Raw genomic sequence first — 14,845 nt, 5'->3', positions numbered from 1 at the left:
GATGACTCAAGAGGCTGAATACCACAGAGAACGCCGGTGTCAGCCGGCCCGTTTGCTGAACCTCCAGACAAACAACCCCATTAAAACCGAACCTTGTGGTTTTCAGCTGCAGTGGACTAAGTTGAAGGAAGGGGTGGAAATGGGCTTGGGGGAAGGGATAACCACTCATTTTGGATGCAGCCTATGCTTGCTCCAGTGTAAACTTGTGAATCCACATCTTGGGTCCTGCTGGCTGTTGGTATGGAAGTTCTCAGTGGGTCTGAATGACCAGATCCGTTTAAACCATGGCTAACTGGAAATGGATTCAGTGTGATCCTGGAGGAAGCTTCAATAGAGGGCTTCAGACCCAAACTCAGAGGTCTTCCCTGCTCTGGCACCAGGCTGCCTTTCCCTGATTGATGAGGTTAGATAAGATAATGCCTGTTCAGGGTATATCAAAGCAAAGAGCAGTCACCCTCTTCAGAGCACACAACTCTGCCCCAATATTGTCAGGGAAAGGAGCATGTGGAAAGGAGTGTTTTGGTCTCCACTGGCAAATATTTTGATACTCCTTTGAAGATTTTAATTTGTTTTTCTTCCTTCGCTCTTGGTCTGACGCCAATGGAAAGCAAATTAGCCGTCCTGATATCTGATCTAGCTCTATTCAGGCATTTTTAGGTTTTTTTTTAAACAGTAGGACTTTGTCATTTATACATCAGAGGTGCTTGCAGCATTGGCAATAACTGTATTCTCTAAATACACAGCCTTTTTTCCCAGTTTCGAGTACTTTCCACTTAAAAATCACAGACAGGTTGCCCCAGCTGCTTGTTAGCTAGGCTGTGCTTCCTTAGATGGATGCAATTTTCAGTAGTGGTCCTTTCCAGTGAAGTGCTCCATTGAAATGTTTCTTTTCAGAGAGCTTCAGCGTGTGATCCTGTGACTAGTCATCATCTCAGACAGCAAACATTTCCCTCCTCCTTTTAAGTGAGGTGATTATGCAGGTGAGCACCTCCCAGATGATACGTTTTTATTTCAAGCTGCTGTTGTAGCAGCTTTCCCCTTCCCCATTTCTACCCCCTCTGCTACATTTCTCAGGAAGAATTGCCTCTTCTTGGCACTGAGCAAACAAAGAGTAATCTAACCCTGCATTTTCCTTGGAGGATTTTGGTCAGGCGTGTTGCCATTTGTTTAACTCCAGCGCGGTTAAGGCTGCTAGCTCAATCCCTCTAGAACCTTGCTTCCTCTGGGTGGTCTGTGGGGATGAAAGCCAGGTAGGTTTTGTGGGGTCCTCAGTATATCATTTGGGAGCAGAGAGATGAAACGCTGCAGCGCTGAAGAACCGAGACTTCCTCCCACTGTTGGGGGACGGAAAGTGGGCGCCCACCCCAGATCTGCGCAGGTGCCGGAAGCTGTGTGCAGGGACCACACGGCAAGAGGCTTTACTGGATTATGGATCAATTCTCATTCATGGTTTTACATCCTTTATCAGCTCTTAAAAGTTGGGGCTAAAGCTGTGGGAGTGCTGGTTTGCTCATGTCCCATGGTGGTGCTTGGTCCCGATTCCTGCTACGGGCTCTGTTGCCAGTTGTGTGTGCCCTCACAGGCTTGGATTTCTTTCACATTATTGAAAAGCAAAATCAAAACCAAAACATCCTCCCCCTTCCCAATACTTTAGCTTTTAGGGATGTAAAGCTATCTTTCTCAACATGAACAGATCACAAACTGGTGCCACACCTGTCCTGAGTGAGTGAAGAGCTCTGCATGGTGCCTTGGAGAGAAGGGTAAAGCTGTTGCATGTGTTTCCCTGCAGTGTTATGGGGGACAGTTTAATTTTCAGCATTTTCTATTCCCACAGCTGACAGGTCCTCATGGGTTGTACTTTCCTTACTGCTTCAGGAGTCCTTGTAGGTCCATAATTTGCCTTTAAGGCATCTAAATCAGCCAATAAAACCAGAGTCCTTGGGGGAGCAGGGTGGTTTAGAGAGATTAACTTTCTGTGAGGGTCCACAAGTTAGTTGGAAGATGGCCAGGGAGTCAATCAACCATACATTGTTCCTCACCCCTGTGTTAGAGTCACCAAACTAACGTGATAGCTTGACAGGGAGCGAAGGAGCCAAGTGTAATACTGAGATAACAGCCTCAGTATCAGTCAGAGTTGCCTGCAAAAGAAACAGGGTTGATGAATGCTTGGTACATTGGTATTTGTGATCTGCCAGTCCCACAGGAGCAAAGTGGATGCACATCTTTCCATATTCAAGTATCCTCTGAGTCCCTGGCACGCAGTACCTTGTCTGTCTTTCCAGGGTGCCAAATTACACCAAGACAAGTTCACAAAGGAATCCTGGAACCCAAATCCATTGAAATCCATGCCTTAAGACTTTCCCAGGGAATAGTGCCCAGAAACCTGTGACTGTGATTCATCCTTTCATAATAAGGGTGAAGCTTAATGCTAGGAAAAATATCTAGAGGTCTGGGCTAGTAGCTTTTTTGTCGGGAGTAAATTTGATTTCAGAGAACCATGGCCAAGACCTGCTTGGTTATTAAACCACTCTGAGCGGCTTTAATGACACATACAAGGGTTTGGGTTTTTTGTTTAATTGCAACTCTTTCAGACATCTGAAGAATTGCAGCACCAGAGTGGTGAGTGTGCAGGAGCAGGAACCAAAGTTGCTTGTGCGTATCAGTATCTGATCTCCATGGATTCTCAGAGATGACAAACCCAGCATCTCAGTCTGGTATCCACATACAAATTGCATCTGGCTTGTAAGTGGACCTTACTCCACTTGGGAGCCCTGCTGGGAGGTGCCAACAAGACCCAACCAATCCAACAGAAAACTGCAGTTGACCCATGTTGGTTTATGGCTGTCAGCTTAGTTCTCCAAAGCCTGCTGTCAGTCTGGTGCATCCTGGCTCGTTCTCATGTGATACTGTCCTGGTGTGTGCAGGCCTGTGGGTATCATCAACACCTCCTCTCCCAGCATCTGGTTGAGGGGCTTTGTTCATTGCTGCAGTAGCAGATCTCCTTCCCCTCATCATTATTATCATCCCTTTGCCTTTACAGTGAGTTGCGTGGACACAAAGCAGTCTGATTCCAACAGTCTTCAAAACTGCATCCCAGACTGAAGGAGCTATGGAACAGCTTTTGTGTTTCTCCATTGCAGCTTTAAAGCCATCTCTCCCACTGAGGTGGCAATTGCAGTTTATGGTTAACCTTTGATTCTTGGAATATTTTTGACTCTTTTCAAGGCGGATACGTCTTCTAATGCCTTCACTACCAGGTGGTCAAATTACTCTGGAGAAAGGATTTTATTTTGATTGGGAGCAAGTCATACCTTAACAGACCAGCTTGACCATCGAATGATGGCAGAGTCAGTACTGAAAAGAAAGGAAAAACACTTATCAAGCCAATCTTTTTCTACACAGGAGCTTCAGAGAGGCACCAGGCACATAAAAGCATGCAAACCACCAAGCTGCTTACCCATCTCTTTTAAATCTGTTCTGTGGTGCTTGCCTAACTCGAGCCAGACAGGTTATGTGCAATTTCAGGCTGTTGCTGACTGTGAACACCTTATTGCTCTGTTGTTAGATGGGACAGGGAGCAGAGGATTTGCATTCTCTTGCAGGGAGCCCCTTTCAAGGAAAAAATACCCCGCTTGGTCGCCTTTTTCTAATGAGTACTTTTAATCTAATGGCTAATTTATAAGGAAGTATAAACCACATAAGGAACTGTTTATACGAGGGAAGTAGAGAGTTTTCCAACTAAATCAGTCCCATATGCCTAAAGTGCCCATGAATCACTGCTGTCAGTCAGGCAGGAGAAAGTGATTCACCAATCCATTTTAACAGTGGCTGTAACAGGGCTGGCTGTTGGTGAGCAGCTTAGTCAGTGCTTGGTTACTGCAGGTGCTCTGAATGTGCCCTGTGGTGAGCTGGGGAGTTGGGCAAGGCTTAACCCCTTCACTGGTCTCTTGCTGGCAGAGGCCAGTACCAAATATGTTCAACGAGGGGACAAAGATGCTTGGAACTTGCCCCAAAATTTTTCGCCTGATTTTTGCTTGCTGAAGTCAGACGTTCTTTCTAAAGCAAAAGGAGGGGTTTTTTTCTGTATACATTCTAAATCTAGGAGGCTTTTTTTGTTTAACAAACATGTCTGTAGTGGATATACAGATTCTGAGTATCACATGAGTATGCAAAAGCTACAGCACCGAGTGCGTTAGTTCGATGTGACTCGCATTGCAGCTTGATTCCCCGCTGGCCTGCTCTGCATGGAACCCAGCGTTCCTGTGAGGGCACAAGCCATCTATCTACGTGGGTCGCTAATACTTTCACTAATATTTTACCCAATTGGTTCATCAGTTAAATTGTTCTCTGCGTTTGATGGGGCTGTGATAATTCCACTTCATTAAGCTCGAATGCTATTAGCGCTGCTGTAGCCGTCCTGGCGCGTGGCCTGCCTGCTGGGCCTCCTGTGCTCCTGTTGGTGAGGACGGCTGCGTTCAGTCTGTCTCTGGTTTCTCTTTCCGGCATCAGGCATTCCACTTTTCCCTCCTGTTTCCCTCTTTTACTACCTGCTGGCCCTCCTTTCCTAAACCCTAGGCATTTACAACCAATATGGTAGCATTGCCAGAGTAAGAAATGGTGTTGCTCCTTCATCATCTTCAGCAGCGGTGCGGATCTCGGATCCTGGTGGAAGCTGTGTCACTGCTTAGTGCCTCCCCGTCAAGGCACACATTGCGGCACAGTCGCTACAGCCTGTTTAGTTCCCTTCTGTGGCCTTCATCAAGGAACTAAACAGGCTGTAGCGACTGTGCCTGCTTCCACAGCGCAATCTTAGACTAAAGGGCAAAGCTCCCTGTTTTCACAGTTTGTCGTCTCCATGAACTAGGACCCGTCGTGTTTGCAAACTGCCAAGAACTGCTATTCCCACGACTTCCCCACCTCTCCCTCTTAGAAGGAAATACGCTTTCTTTTCTTTGCTACATGCTTTCTACTTGCTGTGACCAATTTAATGATTTCCACCTCCCTCTTGCTTTGCCCTCTTGTCCTCCCAGGCCTGAAGCTAGGTAAACACCAGTGGGAAGGCAAAGAGGGGAGGCACAGATTTTAGTTCCAGTCTTGCATTTGGTTCCTGGGATGGTCTCTCCAGGCAGAACTATTTCTCTGTGTGGAGACAGCTGTTTGCCAGCCTGAAAATAGAAAATACAAGATCTCTGGCGAGGTGCAAGATATCAGAGGCAGTGTCCTGAATCTTACACAGAGCTGTGTGAAACTTTTTGAGTTTTTAACCAGTAAAATAAAGCAGAGCCCCTTGAAAGCAGAGCAATTACAGGTCCAGAGTAACAGGCTGATGATTTTTTATAGTGTGTGTATAATGTCCAAACCTGTGGGCTTCAGAAACGTGCATTCTGCAGTCTTCAGCTGTCTCCCAGCTCCCACGATGTGTGTGGCACATGCCATCGGCATCACGATGAAGAGCCGTGGGGATGCTGGGCAGGAGTCAGAGGGGTGAGTCGTGAAGGCTGAGCCATGGCTGTAGTTCACTCTCGGCTTTGAGAGTCTTTGTGTGGGAACTCCTTCTGCTGAGGACTGAAATGCCTGTTTCATTAGCAAGTGTTTGTGGTGCATCCCGTCATGGACCCAGCATGGTAATAAGTCTTCCTTGGAGGAGAGAGACGTTGCTCTTGCCCGTGAGGCTCTTTGAGAACCTAAGCAGGAAACGTGAGTAATTTTTAAATAGCTGTCATCAAGGTTAACGCAATGTTTGTTTTGCTTCTGGGCAGTAGCCTGTGGTGACCATGTCAGTAGGCACTTTGAAGCTGGACACCAATGCTAGGGGCCCGTGTATCCACATGGATCTCATTAGCGGAGAGCCACGCTGCTCACAGAGGGAGTTGGGATGCTTAATTTTCAGCATCCTTGTTAAAAATTAGCAGGAGTAGTTCTGTGCCTGCAGTGATGTGTTCATCAAACCCTACTATGGTTTGTTGCTTGACTTGGGGCTGTTACCCCCTCAGCCTCAGCGCGTTTGTGTGGAAGCACAATACTGAACCTCTGCACTTTCAGCTGAACTCGGAGTTGAATGCTCTTCAGTGTGCGGCTTATGGCACTGTGGGATGGCCAGAGCAGATGCCCACTGCTTCTTGAGGGCTTTTCATACCCTCCCATGAGAACGAGCTGACACTGCAGCAGGAGCTCAGAAGTTGGAGACCTGTGCAATGAATGCTCTTAACCCTACTAACCCCGGGACCGATCTCTGCATACAGCCGGCTTCTGGAAGCGCTAAGCTCCCTCAATGCCACGTTTCATAATTCATGAGCCAGAACAATATTAGCAGGCTGTAGGTTCTGAACCATTCTGACCTTTGAAAGCTCAGACCCTCCTCCTACCAAAGGCCTTGAATGAGTTGGCTAGGAAGTCTTTGATAAGGGATATTTAAGAGAGGGAAAGGGAGTGCGGGCAGCGGGCAGAGATTAGGGTCAGGGCTGTACCATGACTCTGAAACGCTCTTTTGACCCATCCAGCCTATCATTTGCATGGTGGTAAAGACTATAAAGACGTTTGCAAAATGTGCTACAATTTAAGCTCATGAGCGTATGTAATGTTCACTCAGAGTTTTCCCTCCTTTCACCTTTCAATAGATAGTGAGCCGTTCTCCCCGTGTATCAGTTATGAGGTATAATCCCCATTTAGGGACAGGGGAACGGGCAATTAACGCCGTGTCTCACCAAGGTTACGCAGGAAGGTGGCTGTGTCACGCTGGGCACGAGGAATCTTGAGAGCCTGCATTGCAGTGCTGTGCTGGAACACCTCTGAGAGCGCTTCTGGTTTTGAAAAAACATTCCCTCTGCTGAAAAACACCGAGAAAGTTTTCTGCATGCCCTGGCTGGCAAAATTCCAGATCCTTCTCCTGCAACTTGGTGGTCAGCTTTAGTAGCTCTTTATGTTTTTAAGCTGATGGATGCTAGTTAAAGCATGAGATATGGATTAAAGCTAAAGGAAGGAAGGAAGGTTTAAATTAGATTTTAGGGGGAAGTGTTTTACAGAGAGAGTGGTGAGGTGCTGGAACAGGCTGCCCAGAGAGATGGTGGATACCCACTCCCTGGAAGTGTTCAAGGTCAGGTTGGATGGGGCCCTGGGCCACCTTGTGTAGATCCAGACTGGAGGTTAGTGTCTCTGCCTGTGGCAGGGGAGTTGGAGCTCTATAATCCTTGGGGTCCTTTCCAACCCAGACCATTCCATGATTCTATGATATGCTCCCTAAAAGTTACATCAGTTGAAATTTTGGAGTCGGCTCTATGCATTTTGTACTGCATGGATAAAAGAATTGTGAGACAGATTGTGTATTTATTAAATCATTTACCTAAAATTAAAACAAATCTCAAAAGCTGAAATAATTTCTGTTGCCACCCTTACGTGATGTTCACTGCAGAATGCAGATTTGTGTACGCGGTACGAGTGACACACTTTTTGCCTTTAAAAAATTTATGGAGGAAGGAGGCCCCGGAAAACAAGTGCAAACCCCAGTCATCCTTGGGGAGTAACTATCCCAGTGAACCTGGGGGATCCAGTTCAGTTCTTCAGCGCTCTGGTTTTATGCCAACGTAGAGAGCGCCACATGGAGTGGCCATGCTGGTCCAGGCTCCTTGATGCGTGAGGTCGCTGATGGAAGGCTGTGATCAGAAGTTGGGCCGTCCAGCTTTTCAGGCAGGAGCGTGTAAACTCTCTCATGGCAGTGTTTTGTAAGCACTGGTTTCTGAGCAGCACCCATTACCCTCTCCAGATACCCCTCCTTTGCAGTGCTGCAAGGGGTGGGAAGACAGTCAGCTTCCGATACACAAGTATGTTGGAACGGCAGGAAAAAAACATGTGGTTGTGACAACTGCTCTGTAGGGGTAGGTGAGCACACTTCCAGGAAGCCCTGCCCAGCTCATTCACACGCGGTGGGACTAGAGGAGCATTGGCCTGCCCAGGACAGCTTGTCTATCGCTATGCCTTGTGTGAAATAACCAGAGTGACTAGGATAGCTGTGCTCATTGAGCGGGGAAGGAAGCGCTTATTCTTCCAGCTGGACTCCGAGTTTCCCTTGAGAGGTAGCCTGTATGAAGAACGAGCCCATCCGTTACAAATTAATGCCTTAAAAATTGGCGAAATTCAGCAACACCCCTCCCCTCCCCCTCGGGTTTCCTCATCCAGCTCTTGCTCCACAGGACGAAGGTTTCAGACAGCTCGGCGGAGGGTTTCTTGGTTTCTGCTGAGCTGCTCTCGGATGCAGAGAAAACTGGTGCTTGAACCAACACCTAGGGAGGCTTGTTTTCTCTCAAAATAAATCCTGCATTCTGCCACCTCTTCTCAGAGACTCCTTTTAAGAAACACTTGTAAATCAAGCACCAGCAGCTTTTGCAGGAGAGGCAGAGGCTGCAATTCCTGACGTTTTGGCTGTTTTTCTCACCTCTTTGCATCTTCCCTGGCTCGCTCTTCTCCTGAGTATCTACCATGAAATATTTGTCTCCACTTACAGGGCTCGGCCTTTATTTTTCCTCCTTCAAAAGCTGCCACCAATGGCAGTGGTTAACCCCCTTTGGGCACTAGCCTTGTTGCAGGGACCAACCTGAGCCACAAAGCCTTTGAAAACAGAATTTGGTCACGTTGTCTCGTGTCTTGCCCAAGCCGGCTGTATTCTTGTCTCTTCTGATCCTTCAGCTGGAAGGTCTTGAGGACCAGGAAGGGTCTTCTGTTGGGGTATTTTGTCACGGTCTATCACCAAGGGTGTATCACGTGGCCGATCTTTAGGGTTTGTGATGTAGAAGTGACACAAACCAGAAATAATCTCAAATGCCTTAACTTCTTTGCAGAAAAAAAATAATAACACAAAACCTTTTTAGTTATATAATTTTGAAATGCCAATCTTGGGATGTCTAAAATGTATCGTCAGCTGTAGGTGTGAATGTACAATGTCAATGTTTTCTTTTCAAAATGCGTAGGTTGATGGCTGCTTTTCTTGACACTGCCAGTTTTTGCTACCATATGTTCTCCTTTTGCAAAACCTTTAGCACTGTTAACTTAGTTAATGTAAACAGATGATGCTGCATCTTCCATTCCAAAATGCTAAGGCTTCAGAGGCACCACCTGAAATAGTTGCATGTGTGACTGGTCTTTTCTAAACTGTGCTGGAAGTTCTTCCCACCCCACCTTTTCTTCCAGTTGTTTGTCTTCGGAAGGAAAAGAGATGAGGGATTTCCAGTGCCAGACAAATTGGGGGTGGGTAGAAATGTGGTGCCACCTGGGCGTTTTGGGTTCTTTTGGTATCCCCAGAAGTCCAGGCTCGGGGCCAGGCTCTCCGTCTCACACTGTACCTTTCTTGCAACTAGGACGTCAACGCAGGCGAGGGGAGCGAATTCACCGACAGCGGGATCGAGGGAGCAGCCACCGACACCGACCTCCTTTCTAGGCGCTCCAATGCTACCAACTCAAGCTACTCCCCGGCGACCAGCCGGGCCTTCATCGGCAGCGACAGTGGGAGCAGCTCGACGGGCGATGGGCTTCGCCAGGGTGTGTACGAGAACTTCCGCCGGGAGCTGGAGATGAGCACCACCAACAGCGAGAACCTGGAGGAGGCCGGCTCTGCCCTCAGCGACGAGCAGAGCAGCGGCACCCTCAGCTCCCCGGGCCAGTCTGACATCCTCCTGACGGCTGCCCAGGGCACGGTGCGGAAAGCCGGTGCCCTGGCAGTGAAAAACTTCCTGGTGCACAAAAAGAACAAGAAAGTGGAGTCGGCCACGCGCAGGAAATGGAAGCACTACTGGGTTTCCCTGAAAGGTACAGAGCAGCCGGGCAGGGGTTGGTCCAGATGTGCGTCCGTGGTGTCCCGTGGGTTGTATGTTGCTGCAGATGAAGACACCAGTAGCCTAGACACTTAACAAAAGCTGCCATGAACTTTACTATAATTAACTTCAAGTCTGGGGAACTGTTCCTGATGTTTTTCAGAGGGAGGGGGTTATTTGATGGTTGTCCAAGACACACGACTGTGCTGCACTGAGGTGGGGTTCACACCCTGCTTTGAGTCCTGGTGGCACCACCTAGGGTGGCTTCTCTGAGCAGGGGGTACTTCCTTTAAGAAGCACATGCCTGTGGCTTGCTGATGAACAAAATACCTGTGTGCAGCCACAGGCAGGTGGGAGTTTGCTAGTGATGACACAAGCATGTGTTCTAACAGTCTTTGTGTGAGTTCTTCTTGTAATTCTGGTGGTTTGTGGCATGGACCTCTTCTCCACAATGTGCTTCGTGACTGTGCACACCCAGTGAGTTGCAACACATTGGCAGTGTGGACAGGAAGCCACAGTTTGTCATCGAGGCTGGCTGGTGACTTGGGAGACGTTGGCTCTGGCTGTGTCACCCATCTTGTGGTGGGAAGCCCTTGACATTCTGCCGTCCTGCCAACCTCTTTGGCTGCCCAGGCCACAGACCCTTTCCTCTGAAATGTTGCAGTTCCTGTTAGGAAGGCACTTTAACTCCGTTCAGGCACCAGGTCCTTCTAACTGCACATATGTGTTGATGGAGCAGCAGAGCTCAGGATCTGGCCTCTTAAAGCCACCTCTAATTAATCTTCATGCGACTGGATCAGCATGAAATGGAAAGAAGCAACGATTGCAGGGTTTGGGGATTCTCCTTGGCCACGACCAGCCTGGTCTGTGAGCCAGGGGAGGCAGAGCCATGGTTCTTGCTGTAGGTGGAATTACCGAAAAGCTCAGTATGGGTCAAGCACTGCCCTCAGAGTGCTTTTTTAGAGCATTGGGGTTTTTTTCTGTGTGCGTTTTGTTTTAAGTTTGCAGCACTATTTAAAAACTAACAGCAAAGTTAGGTGCCAGTTTTTCCTAGGGGTGTTAGAGAGACTGGAGAAATGGAAGCGGGGAGGGCAGGGGCAGGGAGAGCCCTAATCCCCTGGGGGGGACCCCTGTAGGGGAAGGTCTTGCTGTGAGAAGCAGGCAAACAAAGGGCCATCTGGGAGGAAAAAAGGGGAAGGATGAGCAAGGAGGCAATGTTATTTTAAAGTGCTTTGACTCAAGTGAAGTGTTTGCTCCTTAGATTGCTGTGCCTCAATAATGTCAGCGTTTAAAGGAGGCTTTGAAGTTAACAGCTGCTATTGTTTGGTTGGGAATAGTTTTGGAGAGGCTGGGTAACGGGGCATCCCTGGGCGGGTTCCAGTGGCAGGGAAACAGTGTGCCAGTTGCGCTTTAAAACAACTGTAGATAATGTGGGAAGGGAGGAGAGAAGGAGACCCTTTTCTCAGAGTGTCCCGAGTTGCAGGCTTGCTATGCCATCTCCCACCACCCCCAGAACTGTTAAGATTATCTTGCACAGCCAGGTGGGCTCTTCGCCGTCCCCAGCTAAAGTGCATTTTTGGTTTTGGCTGTAAGGCCTTGAGTCGGACCTGAGACGGTGTAATGGAATAAGGATTTGGTTTATGCTTTGTGCTTGTTTGTTGGGTTTTTTTTTTTCTTACTTCACTCTTTCGGGGAGCACAGCTCATCCCAGTCCATTTTTCTTCCAGTTATTCATCTGCATCCAGTAATTAAATCACTTGACCTTTGCCTTGCAGGGACTGTAGCAGCTCGCAGCTGCGGGAGGCTGAGGCAGGGCCGTGGAGGTTTGCCTGGGGGCCCGTCTGCTTAGCAGTCCCACACGTCCAGGGGTGACGCACTCTCACACCCACATCTTCCTTTTGGTCCCCTCAGTGGGATGGGGTGGCCAAGGAGGGCCCCCACTTTGGGATTTACAATGATGTTTCTCATCTGGGTCTGTATTTTACTGCCTGTGACTGTGTTGGCTCACATCTGCGGCTGTGTTTTAGCAATCCTGGGGTGAACGAAGCAGCTCACTGGGGCACAGCTTGACGTACCCTACAGTTTGTGATGTGCCCCTGTGGCATGGAAACCACCACCTTGCTGGGCTAAAAAACTGAGCCGTTTCTGGTGCTCTCCTCTGTGGGGCTGAAAAGATGAACAGGCCCTGCCAAATCCTCCTTCATCGCTGTGATGGTTTTATGGATGATTTACAGTACCAAGTATTAGCACTGAATAGATGCAGGGTGGCCCTTGGGTTTGAATGTGCTGCTTGCTAATATATGGTCATCTCTTTCAGGATGCACGTTGTTCTTTTATGAGACCGATGGCAGATCTGGCATCGACCACAACAGCATCCCAAAGCATGCAGTCTGGGTGGAAAACAGCATAGTGCAAGCGGTGCCTGAACACCCCAAGAAGGACTTCGTCTTCTGTCTCAGCAACTCCCTTGGGGACGCTTTCCTCTTTCAGGTTGGTCCGATTCAAGGGGTTTACAAATTTGTTCTCTTTCTGACCAAGGAAGAAGCTGTAGCTGTGGTTGAAGTCAGTGGAAAAATCCTGCTGATTCCAGTAGGCTGGGGGATTTCCTTTGGTAGCCCTAGGGGAAGGACACGTATTTGGTTAAAGCCACTCAAGGAGACCCACCACCGCATGTGAGTTGCTGTCAGATCTGCTAGTTTTTGTTGAATGACCAGACTCTATTTGTGTAGATGGTTGGAGCAAAGTAAGAATTAAGAAATATTCCGATATCCTTGTAAAAACTGGGAATTCTGCATGGTTTGGCAGCCTGCTTGTAAGACACAGACCAGGCTGGTTACCATATAGGACATGGAGCAGTGCATTAAATGTGCTGCAGCACTATCTGTGTCTTGTATGAGACACGTATCAAAGACAGGACCTTGTAGAGAGGGTCAGGGGGTTTACAGGACCAAGGGGTGTTCGAAGTGTGAGGGGTACTTGGACCTCCTGTTGCTCTCCCAGTGCTGTCACAGGATCCATTTGCCTCTTATTCAGGCAGACCTTGGTGAATATCTTCCTGTTGCCAGAGTGAAGACCGAAAGTGCACGTGTAGGTTTTTTACTCAGAAAAGACAAATGTCTGGATTTCACAGGGTACATGTCGAAGTGTGAGGGGTACTTGGACCTCCTGTTGCTCTCCCAGTGCTGTCACAGGATCCATTTGCCTCTTATTCAGGCAGACCTTGGTGAATATCTTCCTGTTGCCAGAGTGAAGACCGAAAGTGCACGTGTAGGTTTTTTACTCAGAAAAGACAAATGTCTGGATTTCACAGGGTACATGTTAAAAAAATCTGGTACTTCTGTCAAAGACCATAGATCAGTTTATGTGTTTCAATGAAAAAGATGTCTGTGTCTTGGTAACCGAGTGATTTTTTAGGTTGGTGTTCCACTTATTGCAAGTTGTCACTAATCGAGGTGGGATTTTTTTTGCTGTGTATAGCTGTCGGCCTGTGCTGAGGCAGTGCCATTCCCTCGTGTTTTGATTCAGTTTCCTTCATTGGAGGAATTGTTTATTTATGTCCCCTTCCTGTGACAATGCCTTCAGTTTGTTGCCTTCTTAAACCTACTCTGTGGTAGGATGTGCCCCCACATCATTGCTGCCCTGTATCCCAGAGCAAATCTTGAAAATTACGCTGCCTTGTAGGTCCTTGCAACTTTCCTAAACAAAGGGGCTAGATCCTCAAACCAAAAAAGCTGTAGTGACTCAAAGGAAATGGTGCTGGTTTACACCTTGAAGAGACTGTGTATCTTGACTGCATACTGGAAAAAAACATGTCTTTTTTTTGTTGTGGACTGGCTTCCCTGCCACTTCAGTCTGATTTTTCCTCAGCTCATAGTGTATTACTGCACTGCCCCTTTCTACTTCATGGCTTTCCTGGACAGGGTACATGTATTTTTCCACCCGGAGAGCTTAATCCAGGAGGTAAGTGTGGTGCTTATGGTCTCTGCATGTGCCTGAAAGGTTGCGGAGCACCACCTCCTCTGGCTCTACTGATGGGAGCTGTAAAGTCCTTTCCATGCAGTTTTCTAAGGAAAAAAACCCTTCATTCTCATACTAAATACTGAAAAGGTCATGTTCAGTACATTTCTTTTGTGGCAACACAGGGCCTTAGTCATTAAAAGCTCTGTGTCATTATGCCATGGGTAGATTTTCATGTAATTTTATGGGAAAAAAACCAAAAATGAGCCTTTTCTAATGAAAAACAATCATTTATATTGCCTCGCAGAAACGTTTCCTTGATGTTTTCTTGTTCTGCCACAGAACCCATGCATTGCTAGTGAAGCAGAAGAGAAAGAAGGGATGGGTCTGGGGAGAAGGGAAGGAGACCAGCTGCAGCGGTGATGTGCAAGTGACCGTGCTATAGGGCTTGCTCTGCTGGGTGTGGAGCAGCCAACGCACGTCTACGGCTTTTCAGTGGTGTTACTTAACTGCTCATGTCACACACACCTCCCTCCATACATAACACAGTGTTGTAGTAGCAGTTTTGAGAAGAAACAACAGGCCTGCAGAAGACTTATTTCTGTCTTGTGGAGACTGTGTACTTAGGAGGAAAAAATAGGGTTGCTTTGTAGTGCATGCAGACATTGGACATCTTGTAACGAGCCTTCCCACTGCTTTGCACCTAGAGACATCACGTACCTCCCACACGATGATTCCTTGCTCAGTCAGTTCTTACCGTGCCTACACAAATCCATTATTTGCAGATGTCACATGCATTTTCCAGGAGCTCAGAGCAACTTGTGACACCACATACTTATGTATCAGATGTTTGCAGCTTGTTTATGTGGTCCTTTCCGTTGAGAAGCAGAGTGATTCCCCTTGCCTACTCATCTACCAGAAGAGTCTTCAGCTCCTAAAATCCATTCTAAATTCTTTTTTTCTCTCCTTCTCCCTGGGAAACCAAAATGAAAACTGAATCTAATGGTGTACAGATAATATTTTAAAATTGAGCAAGATAAAAACATGACCTTGCTGTTAGAGTTCTGCTGGGAATTAATAAAACCCTC

At 47.6% G+C, this 14,845-nt stretch overlaps 1 protein-coding gene across 3 annotated transcripts in view; it reads left to right on the top strand.

Annotated features, from left to right (window-relative positions):
• TIAM1 (TIAM Rac1 associated GEF 1) overlaps positions 1 to 14,845 on the top strand; it is a gene marked incomplete at both ends in the record, with an annotated part of 83,939 nt that overhangs the window by 7,067 nt on the left and 62,027 nt on the right. For all 3 annotated transcript variants that reach the window (XM_084272004.1, XM_084272003.1, XM_084272002.1), the window contains 2 exons: positions 9,348 to 9,795; positions 12,118 to 12,290. In XM_084272004.1, coding sequence (XP_084128130.1) covers positions 9,348 to 9,795; positions 12,118 to 12,290 — 621 coding nt within the window. The remainder of the gene's footprint in view (positions 1 to 9,347; positions 9,796 to 12,117; positions 12,291 to 14,845) is intronic.

The sequence above is a fragment of the Gallinula chloropus genome (genome assembly GCF_964237585.1).
Source record: "Gallinula chloropus genome assembly, chromosome: 1".
In the NCBI taxonomy this organism is placed as follows: Eukaryota; Metazoa; Chordata; class Aves; order Gruiformes; family Rallidae; genus Gallinula; species Gallinula chloropus.
The sequence above is the reverse complement of the archived record's forward strand: the minus strand, read 5'-3'. Positions and strand labels throughout refer to the sequence as shown.